Here is a 14,810-nt window from a genome sequence, read left to right as displayed (position 1 = left end):
AAAGGATAATCCTCGAATGTGGAGACAGTCCACAAATAGGTTTACTGACTCTCGGCCGTCTGGCATGTAAGAAGCTTCACATTGGACACAACATGCAACAAGCCTGCTCAGATTTGAGAAACCCTGACAAATTTATAAGATTAAATTCCATAACGAGGAGTTGAAATTGTAAATGAAACCAAAAATGCATCTATATATTGCTTTTCAAAATGATGTTCTTAAAATTCCTGTAAGAGCAATCAACATTAGCACTAATAACCCATTCGTTTCTAAAGAAGATCAAGCCAATTCACAGCAAAGTTCTTCTGTAATCAACTTACAGAGGCAAAACTAAATCGTTTACTTTCCTAGATTTTCTGTGATTTTCACCAAATGTTCCAAGTAAGCCAATGTTAGCAACTGAAGAATGCTAAAAAATGCCAGAAAAACATGAGGAAAAAGGGATAACTTCATTTAGTATATTCAACATCACATCATGATTTTGAAATTATACCAAAAAGTGGAACATCCCATCTTTCTTGACCTTCTTCATAAAGAATTCTTACCTTGGGTGTCAAATGATGGGATGGGGATAAAATGCTATAGAAAGGCCTGAACCTCACATTTACAAAAGACCTCAAATTTTTTACTTTTAACGTTATCCATAATTGAAGCTGAATCACAGATACACTAATGCTACTGATCATGTAAAACTTCCAAAATTTAAAACATGTTCTGTCATTTCTTCAATTTCAACAACGCAAAATATGAAAAGGAGGTGGGCTTCCCTCAAACTCTAAAAGCTCCATGAGGAAGGTATTCAGCGAGGAGTGAAAAGATATAACCATGCAGCACACTAGATACATCTCAGAGAATGAGGGAGAAAGGCTTTATAAGGGTAAAGAGAAAACTGTGTCTGACCAATACCCGCTCCTACAGAAGGATTAGGCACGGGCTCTCAGATCATACTGTTCAAACCCCTGCCCTCCTCTTCACCAACTGTATAAACTGTGATAAGGCTCATTGCCTTTCCAAACCAGGTTTGTCTGAAATGATGATGAAGATAATACCAATCTATTACAGGACTGTCAGGAGGACAACTAAAGGAGATAAAGCATGTACAGCACTTGGCGTAACACCAAGCATGCAGACAGCGTGAATCAGTGTCCGAGTGGAGCAGCAGCAGTGACACGAGTAAGTAATCACTCCAACAATGAGGGCTCATCTCACCGAGCATTTATTAAAACAGCACCAAGGAAGAAACTAGTATGTTTAGAAGATGCTTGTAGCCTAAGGATGAGGTAACACACAAATACCACACCAATCCCCTTAAATTGATTATAAAAAATTGATATATAAAAATATCTATTTATATAAATAAGTAAAATTCCGTAAATTGTGCATTGGAAAGGAATGTTTTATAGTCTTTCATCATTCCCTTTAATAGTAATACTGATTCATTTAAATTATAATTAAACTTACATATGACGGTTTGAAATACCATCAAAATGTATCTATCATTTAAAGCTATGTTTTTAAACTAGATCACATTTCATCTGTGGCTGATAAAAACAACTTAAGAGGCCAGAATCTTCACTATTTTTTAATAAAATAAAAAAGAACAGAAAATATCATTGACTACATGCCATATGGAATCAAAGTACTACTTTGTGAACATCTTTTTTTGAAAGGGACAGACACACAGGCGTACACACATGCAAACATACATACACACATATGTAAAGGCATGTGACTGTGTATGGCATATTGAATTCAATGTAATATGATTTCTTACTGTGGGTCATGGTCAAAAAAGTATGAAAACCACTGATTCAACACAAGGCCAATACTTATGGTAGTGTTCCGAAAGACAAGACAGAGAAAAATTATTAATCTCCCTCTGAGATTAAAACACACACACGCGTTAACTGGGCTTTTCAGGGTTCACCTGGAAGACACGGCATCCCAATCCTGGCCATCTCCTCTGGGTCGCTGGCCTGTGCGTCCGACCACAGAAGGCCGGGGACTACTGCTTCCTGGAGAAGGATTCTGGGAATGATGAGCAACTCTAACTTCATGACAGTAAGACAAAGAAGAATTTTGGGAAACGACATCTGAGGGGGAGAAAAGAATGAAATTATCCCTCAATGCCAACAAGTGATGATTATACAGCTTTTATATGCCATTCTTCCAAAAAACATTAACAAAGTTAAGATAGTAGAAACACTTCTACTGAGGTGAAAGTAAAGGTCAACCTTTTCTGCAAGTATTCACTTAGCACATTTAGATTTATAACTAACTGACCTGATTACATGTAGCCTTCTAGCCAGCATAATTGACTTACAACATCCAGGACTGCCAAAGCAGAATAAAAGGTCATGCACACCCCTGCTCGAAATTCTACGAGAAACCCTACCTCAAAGCACATATAAAAATGAAATCAAAGGGGCGCCTGGGTGGCTCAGTGGGTTAAAGCCTCTGCCTTCAGTTCAGGTCGTGGTCCCAGGGTCCTGGGATCGAGCCCCACATTGAGCTGCTTGGTGGGGAGCCTGCTTCCTCCTCTTTCTCTGCCTGCCTCTCTGCCTACTTGTGATCTCTGTCTGTCAAATAAATAAATAAATCTTTTTTTTTTTTTTTTAAAGGAAATCAAGGGGTGCCTGATGGCTCAGTAGGTTAAGTCTCTGCCTTCAACTCAGGTCATGATCCCAGGGTCCTGGAATGGAGCCCCACATGGGGCTCTCTGCTCAGCAGGAAGCCTGCTTTCCCCTGCCCCAGCCTGCCTCTCTGCCCACTTGTGATCTCTGTCTGTTAAATAAATAAATAAAATCTTTAAAAAAAAAATGAACTCAAAAATGAACTGAAACCAAATGTAAAAAGGAACTCAAAAATTAAGCCTATATATGAGAGTTAAAACCATAAAGCTCTTAGCAGAAAATATAGAAGTAAACCTTCATGATCTTGGATTGGCAATACATGAAACCAAAAGCAGGACCAAAGAAAACAAAGATAAACTGGACGTCACCAAAATCAAAAACTTTTGTGCATCAAAGGACATTCAAGAAACTGAAAACCTACAGACTGAAAAAAAAATATTTGCAGATCATGTATCTAAAATAGACTTAAAATCAGGGTATATAAAGAACTCTTAAAACTCAACAAGAAAACAAGCAAACAAACAAACAAACAAAAACTCAAAAAACCACGGGCACGTGGGTGTGTCAGTCGGTTGAGCTTCCAGCTCTTGATTTTGGCTCAGGTCACGATCTCATGGTCATAAGATAAAATCCCACCTCGAGTTCCATGCTCAGCAAGGAATCTGCTTGAGATTTTCTCTCTCTTTCTGCCCCACTCTCCCCTCAAACCTCCCACAATGCTCTCCCTCTCTCTAAAATAAGTAAATAAGGGGAAGCTCAGTTGGTTAAGCAGCTGTGTACAGTTTGGGTCGTGATCTCGGGGTCCTGGGATTGAGCCCTGCATCAATAGCTAAGCAGGGAGTCTGCTTCTCCCTTTCCCTCCTGCCTACCTGTGCTCTCTATCTCTCTCAAATAAATAAATCTTTAAAAAAATAATAAAATAAAATAAGTAAATAAAAATCTTAAAAATGAAAAAAAAAAACATCCAATTTAGAAAATGGGCAAAGACTTAAAAAGACAGTTTTCCAAAGAAGACACACAAATGGCTGGTCTGCATGTAAAAAGTCACTAGGAAATCACTAATCATTAAAGTCATTCAAATCACTAATCATTAAGACTACTGAGTCTTCAGGGAAATAAATCAGAACCACAATGAAATACCTACCACCTCACACCTACTAGGTTGACTATGATTTTAAAAAGGGAAAACAGAGTGCCTGGTTGGCTCAGTCAGTTAAGCATCTGTCTTTAGCTCAGGGTACTGAGCTGCCTTTATTTCAGGGTTAGAAACTGGGATAGAGCCTTGAATCTCCCTGCTCTCTCTACCCCTCCTCCCTGCTCGGGCTCTCTCTTGTGTGATCTCTCTCAAATAAATAAAACCTTTTAAAGACAAATAAATGAAATAAGATAAAATGGGAAAATAACAAGTGTTGACAGCATGTGGAGAAACTGGAAGTCTCACAGGTTGCCAGGGGGGACGTAAAATCAGACAGCCACGGTGGCAAACAGTCTCCTTGTTCCTCAGACAGCTAACTGTAGAATTAACATGACCCCGCCACTCCACTCCTCGGTATATACCCAACAGAACTGAAAACGGGCTCAGATATGCCAATATTTACCAAAACATTATTCACAAGAGCCAACGGGTAAGAACGACTCAAGTGTCCCTCAACAGATAAATGAATAAGCCAAATGTGGCATAGCCACGCAGCAGAACATTATTCATCCATAAAAAGGAATGAAGTCGTGACACAGCTGAAACATGGACGACCCCTGAGAACGTGACGCTCAGAACATGACGAGCCGGACACAAAAGGACAAACGCTGTAGGACTCCGCTTCTGTGAGGTACCAAGAACAAATTTAGAGACAGAACATAGCTGAGGTGCTGCCGAGAGAAGGGGACATGAAGAGCAGGGGTACAGTCACAGTTCTTCTATTTAGGGTGATAAACGTTTGAGAACAGATAATGGTGATGGTTGCACAAGAGTGTGAAAGCAATTAATGCCAACAAAATTGCACACTTCTAAATGGTTATGATGGCAGATTTTATGCTATATATATTTTATCATATTTTTATGGGATTAAATAAAATAAAGGCATCTGAAGTGGAAAAAAGAAAGTTCCCCAGCTTTCTCACTGCACTGCAAAGAAAATATGAAACGCTTCCCAAGATCTACAAATCCCAAAGCACTGTGGCCCCTGGCTACCTCTCTGATCTCACCCCAGTCCCTCCTTACTCCCCATTTCCCGCTTACTGCATCCACTCCCATGGCGGCCTGGCTTCCTTTCCTCAGGCAGGTCACCTCATTTCCAAGACCCCCAACCAGCCAGGAACACTGTTCCTGCAGCTCAGGTGGATGGTTCCTTCTCACCCTTCAGATCACCTCCTCTGAGAGGCTCTCCCTGCCAATCCTATCCAGGTAAGCTGGGGTTCCCTGGTCACCTTCAGTCACATGACCCTTCGTATTTCCTTCCAGCACTTCTGACCTGAAACAAACTTGTCTACTCGTTTACTAGCTGTCTCCAACCTTCTCATGGATAAGCTCAGAAGGGTGGGGACCTTATCTGCTTTGTTCAGGGTTATATCCCACAGAGCCTAGAACATCAGCTGGCATATAGTTGGAGACAAATAAACATTCAATACATGAAAAAATCTTCAACGATACTATTTTTATCAACATTATAACTCTTAATCTGATTAAATATAGGGAACCTGCAGATCTGTTATCAGTCATTTGCAAAATGCTCTAGCTCAAGAATGTTAATGAGGAACCCTACACCCTGAGATATATAATAAAATTAATATATAGCATAAGTATGCAAGTAGTACAGGGCCAGTGAAGCTCTGAACAGAATAGGGATTAAGTGTGAAGCATGATGACAAATCACTGTAATTTAACATTCAACTTTCAAAGCAAGTGCACAGAATTCCTAAGTTATAGTGTTTTGACAGAGCCAGATAGTGCTCTATTTGGCCATTAGATGGTGCCTTCTCCCTTCAAAGTCTGGCACCATTACACATTAAAACTACTCTCTACATCACAAGTTGCATAAAAACAGTTTTCATAAAATACAAACTGAGGGCACCTGGCTGGCTCGGTCGGTAGTACATGCAACTCTTGATCCTGGGGTTGTGAGTTCAATACCCACGTTGGGTGCAGAGGTTATTTTAAAATAAATTAATTAAATTAATTAAATAGACCAAATGTTAAACAAATTTTTTTTAATTTTATTTATTTATTTGACAGAGATTACAAGTAGGCCAAGAGCCAGACAAAGAGAGAGGAAGGGAAGCAGGCTCCCTGCTGAGCAGAGAGCCTGATGCAGGGCTCGATCCCAAGACCCCGGGATCATGACCTAAGCCAAAGGCAGAGGCTTAACCCACTGGGCCACCCAGGTGCCCCTAAACAAATATTTATTAAAAAATTACAAATTGTTCTTTTTCAAATCAAACAATCTACTAATACAAGTAACTTTATAAAATGCCCACAGTCCCACATGAATAGCTGAACTCAGAATTCTGGTCCCTAGCTGCCAACAACACTGTACACATAAGAGAAAAAAAAACATCTTGCCAATGGCTGTTACCAAAAAACGAGGATGGGAGCAGGAGAGGTTCTGTCCTACACACAATTGGTTTTCAAAGATGATCATTTAATTACATTTAGGAATGAGGGGTTTATGAAAATTTACACAGTAAGTATAATAGGGAGTACTCAGAAGCATCTGTAAATACCACCAGTGACTAATGAATAAATAAACAAATACCTTGTTTACTAGAGAAAAAACCTGGATCTCGGTGAAAGTTAAGTCTGTTTCTTAAGTACGTGCACAGCTGCTGCAAGCAAGACACTGACTGTAACGCCAGGCGATGTTTTCCATCTCCTCCGAAGGCCAGTTTCAACAGAGATAAAAGGCTCTGAAATAAAGAAGAGCAAGGAAAATGATCAAAGGAAGGTGGGTGTGGAGTTTAAGTAAGGTCAAATGAATAACCAAAGGAAATAAAATAACTTGAAAAATATCTATAAACCAATAGGCAAAATTGACTTAGCATAATGCCAGAAGATGGGACAAAACAAAACAAAATTTAAATAGTGTTTGTTATATCTAAAATCTGTTGGCTGAGTACTTATTCTGAGAGAACACACAAATTATTCCCCATTCGGAACATTAAGTTATACCATACTTTTTAAAAATCACAGCAAGCCTTCAGCATCTCAAACAGCTAAATCATTTTGCCACCTTTTGGCAACTAACAGCTTTTCCTCTGCTATCTTTCGACAACTGCAACAGTATGTATTAATAGTTGCCATTCAGAGGCACGCACTCCAGCCCTGGGATTGCGGAATGAGGGTGCTGGGGCATTATCAGCAGCTGTGGCTACACCACGATCCCAGACCCCATATCCCAAGCTCTACTATTAAACAACAGACTAGACTGTAAAGAATCCACCTGAACTGCTCACTACTCTCTATTTCCACAGCATCTAACACTGCGCCTTACACATCCTAGATACTCAAAAGGCAATGCTGTTCTCACTGCTAAGAAGGGTTACTGGTGGGGCGTCTGAGTGCCTCAGTCATTAGACGTCTGCCCTCAACTCAGGTCATGAGCCCAGGGTCCTGGGATCGAGCCCTGCATCAGGCTCCCGTTCAGCAGGAAGCCTGCTTCTCCCTCTCCCACTCACTCGCCGTGTTCCCTCTCTCGCCATGTCTCTGTCAAATAAATAAATAAAATCTTTATTAAAAAAAGAAGAAGAAGAAGAAGGGTTACTGCTGTCAAATCTCAATTTCCAAAGTCTATTCTCCTCTTTAAGTGACCCATAAAAGGTAAATTCAAGGTGGCCAAACTGGACCTGTATGTGTCAAACAAGACTACCTCCTATTTGAAGAACTACCACTATCCAAAGAAGTTGGAGCAGAAGTGATTTCAGGAACCAAATACCTCATTTTTCAAATATAGTATATTCCTTCCCAAGGACTCCTACTTTCCAAAATTTGTTTCACTATAAAAACTTCTCTGTTTCGGGATGCTCACATCAGTCGTTAAACATCTGCCTTCGGCTCAGATCATGATCCTGGGGTCCTGGGTTTGGGCCCCATGCTGCACTCTCTGCGTGGTGGAAAGCCTGCTTCTCCCTCTCCCGCTCCCCCTGCTTGTGTCTCTCTCTTGCTGTGTCTCTCTCTGTCAGACAAATAAAATCTCTAAAAAAAAAAAAAAAAAGTTCTCTATTTCAAAATCTAAAACAATTACAGAGGATACATACCTGAACAATTTTTGGCCTTTGAAGGAAAATTTCAGCAGGAAAATCTTGCATGATTACATCCTTCAATAGTTCACAGGTGTTCCAAATTAAAGTGTGGTTACTACTTCTTAAAGAGCTACCCGAAATAAATAAATAAGTAAACAGCATTATTTATTCTTAAGAAGTTTATGTATACCAGACTCTAAGTAACCTAGTGGCATAATGACTCTATCCAGCCTTCCTAGATCTTTTCCCTAATCACGAACTCACGGGTAGGTCCTTCCTCCATCCGCCCACATGTGGTACTCCGGCAACTGCACACGGACCTTCTATCCCCCACCGACCCTCCTCAAGAGCCGGCACTACACAGTATCCACCACTGTAATCCAAGACCATCACCATGCTCAAAATGAAATCAATGAAGTTAAAAGACACAGAATGCAACGAAATCTGCTAAATGACAGAAAATGTAAGAGCAAGTATAAAGGTAATTCTAGAAATTAAATTCCTTACTGCTCTTCCTTGGCCTAGTGAATCAAGCTGGGATTCTCCTCTTATCCAAGAGGATACCCCTCACCGTCTCGGACAGTATGTGCTCCCGAGGGATTTGGCAATTGTTTACCTCCCACCATAAGAATTTATACCCCCTCTCTCAGCCCAGCTCCAGTCCACCACCCGCCATCCAGAGGTGTGTACTAGAAGTCACAGCTCCTCCTTGAGGCCTGCCTCAGAGCTGACATCAAAACCACCCCTGCCGCTTTCCCACATGGACTCTACCTCTTCAATACGGTGTTTCAAGAGAATCTACTGATGCCATGGAAGTGGCAGCATCAAAAAGCATTTAATAGCATCCAACTGTTTATCTAGTCCTAACTCTAGCAAGCTGGTCTTTTTACTGTCGACTGAATATATTGTCCACTAAAAAATACTATACTTATGTTTAATCTTTTTCTATTTTTATTAACTAAGGGCCTAAGCAATGGCCAATCGGAGAATCTGATCAATTAGAGATGATTCCTACCACCAAGAAGCATACAAGATCCCAACCACAAAAACAAAACAAAAGCAAAATCTTGATGTGTAGCCAGATAATGGGAAATAGGAAGTTTCTGACTTGCTTTTTGAAACAGTGAAAATCACTCATATATTCCCATTACTACCTTTCACAGCCATTTAGTATGTTTTTTCCTGGTGAAAATGTACAATAATGGCAACCAGATTTAATGGCCATAAATGAACCAAAATACATGATCCACATCAGGTACCATACCTTTCATTAGACGAGAGAACATGTCTATCAGTTGTAGTCAGGGGTAGCCAAGGAAACGTAGAAAACTTCAAACACTTCACGGTCTGATTTACTGTTAATGGAACAGCAAAATTTAAGGGATCAAAGGCAATGTGGAGAGACTCACCACGCTAAGAATACAGCTTCACCCTTAAAACAAGTCTTCAAATAAAGTTACATCTTACACTACATCTTACAGTTACATGTTACAGTGACCTAAAATATACCAAACAAGGTCAGCTACAAATCTGTTCCCTAACAAGATAAGTCACAGAGCTCTGTTTTCATAATTTACACAGAACCATATATTATTAGAATGGCATAAATACAAACCAATATTGAATGACATTTAGAGCTTCAATTACATTTTCTATTTTACCCTGTGGCTAACCAAAACACACAGCTTAAATTTAACATAAAAGGAACTGGCATTTTGGAGATCTTTAATTTGGAGAAATTTAAAATGATATAAACATAATCAGACACTATATTTAATTAGTCATGTTCAAATATCCTCAATGGTGTTAGATGTTTAAACCTCTTTGAAGATGACTTGAAGACCATAAGGTTGAAGATCAAATATCACCACTCGAGATGAAAAGAAATCTGAGAAACCAACAGTGTTGAACTACCCGTTCAAATTATTTTTTAACGAATCTCGTGTTGTACAAGTTAAGGCGGCAATGCTGAGAAGCAGTATCTAGTATCTACATAAACCCTTCCAAGTGGCAAATATTCCCTCTGCCAAATGCTTTGAAAAGAGCATGAAATGACTGAATTTAGATAACGGCATTATTAAATTCCCAAATATAGCACAGTTGTTTCTTTCAAAAGTGCTAAGATCCAAGCAGGATTTATTTTCTAACAGAAAAGTTAAAGGGGGGTGGAGTGAAGGACAGACTTATACCGCACACAAAAAGATGTGACCAAAATAAGCCATATCATCAATCCACAAACTGCAACTCACGGAACAAAATATCACCATCTCAACAGTCTCTAATGTTTTCCACAGCTGCACTCAAGTGCACACCTTCCCAGACCTGGACGTCCTCTCTCCCTTCAGATATCTCTCACAGTCACTCAGTGAAGCCTCTTAATCATGAACACAAGAAACTACCATTCAAAAACTGAGGCTCCCTAACAAGTCTAACAGAACTTTTACAGAAAGAAAAGGTAAAATATTTTAACAACTAAACAAGTCTGCAGGTCTTTCTCGTGCTGTTATTCAACCAGAGAGTTTCTATGGAAGCATTTTATTAATGGAGGGCTTCCAAACGGAGATAAACTGAATACTTGACATGAGCAGATATACCCTTGGACACAGCCTTTTCATTTCAACTGTGCAAATAATAAGCTGTCAGACACAGCTTACTTAATTATTCCCTAACTACATCACCCAGAACAAAGGTTTTATCCTTTCTAAGCCTCAGGGCCTTCATCAGTAAAATGGAGATAGAAGAGTATCAATTTCACTGGGACTCCAGAAAGGATTCATTCATTCATCCGGAGAATACACACTGAGTGTCTAGGAAGTTTTTGGCATCATTCTGCTCACTGGGGATAAAGCAGTGTTCACCACTATCATTAAACTTATAACAAGGAAGACAAAAAGAGGTAATAAATATGTAATTTCAGATTATGATGTATGTTAGGAAGAAAATTAGACATAAAGTGATCACTGGCAGGTGTCCTCAGGAGGGTCTCTCCAAAGAGGTAACATGTGAGCAGAGACCTAGCCGGACATGAAAAGACCTGGATGAGACTCCAGGGAGAGAAAGAGGCCCTAAATCAGAACTCTTCCATCAAGCGGATGCTGGGATAAAGACAAATGACGAAACCCAAATGGTCCTGAGTCTTTGGCTTGAGTAACTGGATGAACAATAGCACTTAGTGAGCTGGAGAATAAATACCAAGACAAGTATCTAGTTCATGGCACCTTTCGGGATAAATCTGGGCTCAGCGGGCTCAGGAGAACTACTGCCACCATCACCACCCACCAGCAGAGTTGCTCAAATGCAGTTACAATAACATAAAATGTTACTATTTAGACTCTACAGTCCTAATTTTAGGAAACTGAAACATTTGGTTCAGTGTTGAAACATTTAAGTCTTTACAACAACAAAGAAAATTACATTAACTTCTGATTTACCAGGTTGACAGGATCTACTTCTCTATACATATACACACCCATTGGTCGTGGAGACACTTCCATCTGTTGGAAATTACTTTTGTCTTGAGGAAAATATCCTATTAAGATTTCAGGTTGTTGTGGCAATTCTGATAAGAAAATATACATTACTGTATTATTGGTTCCTTATTTGCTAAAAGTAAAATTTACTTTTTTCAAATACTAATCTTTTAAGTCTTACAGTCATTTCAAAAACTGGAAAAGTTATAGTAATTTGTTCATCTGAAGAGTCTTCCTATAGAGGAAAAAAGTGTAAGTGCTGAGATAGTTTTTGGGGGGGGGATTCCCCTCTTTTATGGTTCAGCAAATACAACTGTTTGTTAGAATGAAAATATCCACAACATACATAAAGAATCTGTTACAAAGTATTTATTCAAGGAATCATCTCTGCTTCCTAGTCCATCTCCTTCCTCTCTCTTACTCCAATTATGTAGTTCCTGACACTTCAACCTTCATTAATATCTTTATTAATATCTTCATAAACAAAGATATTAACCTTCATTAACATCTTTAGAGAAAAAGTTGTCAAAAACAAAGGAATAAAGCACTCTTTCAGTACCTTTGACAATTCTGTCACATGTGATTACATATTCTGAAGTTCAGTTGCAATTAGAATGGGAACACATTATTACTGTTATTGTTGATCATTTGTATTACTGCAGAAGTAATATGGCAAACTAATCTCAAAAAAGAAAATCTCTGGCATCTTTTAGGCCGCTTGACCAAAAAAGCAACAAATACAAATGAACCCTCCTCTGAATAACTGTGGGGGGGTGGGAAGGTCAAGCTCATGTATGTTAATGTGAGAAAATGATCTCTCTCTTTTTTGTTTGTTTGTTTTTAAACCTCAGGTCCCTCTCCTTAGAATTAACCACTAGAACCAATACATTTCTATTTTAACAGAATGCATCAGATTGATTCCAAAGAGTTACCAGTTTGTCTGGTTTGGTAAGACGCAGGATACAGTGCAGCATCTTCTGAAGGAAGAATAAAAAGTCCGTCCAGAATGCCATCGATTTCAGCCTGCAGATTGGGCTCCACGTTAGAACGAAGTTTCGATAAGAACTCGACAGCACCAAGGTCGACCAAATGCTGGACGGCTGGCGGATACTGAAATAAGAAGGGGAGAGTCTTGAGAACAACCATATGTACCAAAATTTCTACATTCTGTCTGACAGCAACAAAAACATGAAATTATTCTTAGTATTGTAGATGTTCCTTTTTTTAAAAAAATAAAGCTTGTATTGACATAGGGAAAAGTAATGAACTTCCACGTGTATGAAACAGATTTATAGAGACGTGTAACGCACGTGTAAGTCCGGAAAAGCCCAGACTCGGAGCACGGAGCACTAGAAATGCTCACTGTAAACTCCCGTTTACTTACTGAATGGGTCGCCTCTGGCCATGGACTCCCAGCCTACCCTCTCCTACCTCCAGCCAGAGGACGCCAAAGTCACTGTCCCCTCTGACCGCACAGTGACAGTTCGGAAAGGTCGCGCCCGCACGCTTGACCTCTGAACCCTGACAACTACTCTCAGCACGCGCTGAGGCCCCTCGAGCCGGAAAACAGACGCAGAACAGGCAGGGGACGTCCGTGAGGGACTTCTGTCCGCGCTCCGTGCCGGCTCTCTCACACAGACACGTCGAGTTACGCTTAACCGAACACCAGGACGAAACGAACAGCGGGAGGACCGCTCTGCCAGCGTCCAAAGAGGATCCCCAAGGAGGAGGACACGCCAGAACCCAGAAGCGGCTCCTCCAGAGAGCGCAGCAGAGACACGCGCGAGGCAACGCGACGAGCAAGAGAAAAGGAAGTTGAGCCTCCCAGACCCTGAGGAATTCAAGTTCAACATCTCTCGTTAGTTTAAGGGGGGGAAGAGTTGTAATTACTTAACTTTCCCCAGAAGGGCCGCAACGACCTGCCTGGGAAGCCCCGGCTCTGCGGCTTTCACTTCAGAACGACCCTACCTTAGCCAGCGTGTTGAGCAGGCCGAGCGCCTCCTCCCTCAGCGGCACGGACGGGAAGCCGAACCAGCCCAGCAGGTGCAGCAGCAGCGGCCTCTCCCGGGCCAGGTCGTCGCCGCGGACCAGGCCGCGCTCCAGCTTGCGCAGGATGTTCCCGAGCGCGCGCTCCCGGATCTCGGCCAGCGGGTGCCCTGTCAAAACACCGCGCGGCGCGTCGCCCACCTCCGAGGAGACGCCCACCCGGGCCGACCCGACCTCCCGCTTAGTGACGCTGGGGACGAGGGCAGGGCGAAGAGGGAAATAAACCGGATTTTTTCACAGGCGGCCTCCGGTGCGTTCGGGACGCGAACGGCCGAGTTGACACGAAATCCCAGACGGGTCCCCGGGGGCTGCCCCGGCGAGGCCGGGACGAGAGGAAGCCGGCTCGGGGTGGGCCGGCCGAGAGAATGCTACACGGCTATTCCCAGCAAGCGGCCACGACAGGAGGGTGACGGAGCGAGGGGCAGCTCAGCCTGTTACCGAGTTTCCCGATGAGCCCCGTCAAGACCATTTCGTCCCGCTCAATCAGCCGCCGCCGGAGAATTAAACTGCCGCGCCACAGCGTCCGTCAACACTTAGTGTCCCCATGGAAACCCGGGCGGTCGGACGGTGAGTTCCGCGATGCCGCAGGGAACCACCAGAAGAACAGGAGGCACCCCGTGAGCTACTGTGAGCCCCCGCGAAACCACAGAAGCTTACAGTCTCTCTGTAATTACCACTAAGCAGCTCCTACACCGCAGTCTCTATCGTAAGAACCGGAAAGAATGAGGAGACAAGCCGAGAATAGAACGCGTCCCGGCCGCGGTGCACACCGGGAGTTGTGGTCTTCGCCCATTTGTGCTCCGTTCCCGGAATTCCGGGCTCGCCACGGCACCCACGTTCCTGGGGTTCCGGCATCTCAGCGCGGGCTCGGGCGCGGGCTGCAGAGGTCCCGACGGGTGCCAACCGGGCCCTGCAAACTGGCTCCGGCCCTGCCCGTCTCAAGTCTCGGCTCCCAGAACTTTGCCATTGATAATGCAGAGTTTGGTGGGGTTTGGATTCCCGCACGCCCACAACCGCCCCACCGCCGTCTTTTACTAAAATCACTTACTTTAACGGTAAAATGTACCTGCAAGGGCAAGCGGCGCCCTCGGATCCCGAAGTTCCGTGTAGACAGGCAAGTCGCCAAAGACCAGGGGGGCGGGAGGGAAATACGAGAAGGGAAGAGAAGAAGGGGACTGTAGAAACAAACGAACAAGTCGGGGCGGCGGGTAAGGGTAGTTGAGTTTCGCACTGAACAAACGAACAAATCGGGGCGGCGGGGTAAGGGTTGTTGAGTTTCGCACTGAACAAACAGAAAAATCCAAGCGGGGCTGAGAGCAACGACAAAGTTAAATGTGTCCAGTGGTTTTCGCCCTAGAGAACATTTTCTCACGGATGTTTTCAGTGCCTTGGAAAGGCTGTCACGGCGGCAGAATACCCGTTCCTGTGC

General features: G+C 42.4%; 1 protein-coding gene across 1 annotated transcript in view; it reads right to left on the bottom strand.

Moving 5' to 3' along the window:
• RTTN (rotatin) overlaps positions 1 to 14,020 on the bottom strand; it is a 157,079-nt gene extending 143,059 nt beyond the window's left edge. The window contains exons 1-8 of the mRNA XM_044242826.1: positions 13,820 to 14,020; positions 13,304 to 13,491; positions 12,268 to 12,445; positions 11,335 to 11,424; positions 9,130 to 9,220; positions 7,881 to 7,995; positions 6,383 to 6,533; positions 1,928 to 2,093 (exon numbers count right to left, since the gene is read on the bottom strand). Coding sequence (XP_044098761.1) covers positions 1,928 to 2,093; positions 6,383 to 6,533; positions 7,881 to 7,995; positions 9,130 to 9,220; positions 11,335 to 11,424; positions 12,268 to 12,445; positions 13,304 to 13,491; positions 13,820 to 13,850 — 1,010 coding nt within the window. The 5' untranslated portion in view covers positions 13,851 to 14,020. The remainder of the gene's footprint in view (positions 1 to 1,927; positions 2,094 to 6,382; positions 6,534 to 7,880; positions 7,996 to 9,129; positions 9,221 to 11,334; positions 11,425 to 12,267; positions 12,446 to 13,303; positions 13,492 to 13,819) is intronic.
• Between the last annotated feature and the right edge of the window lie 790 nt (positions 14,021 to 14,810).

The sequence above is a fragment of the Neovison vison genome, chromosome 3 (assembly GCF_020171115.1).
Source record: "Neovison vison isolate M4711 chromosome 3, ASM_NN_V1, whole genome shotgun sequence".
NCBI lineage: Eukaryota > Metazoa > Chordata > Mammalia > Carnivora > Mustelidae > Neogale > Neogale vison.
This window is presented reverse-complemented; position numbering and strand designations above follow the sequence as displayed.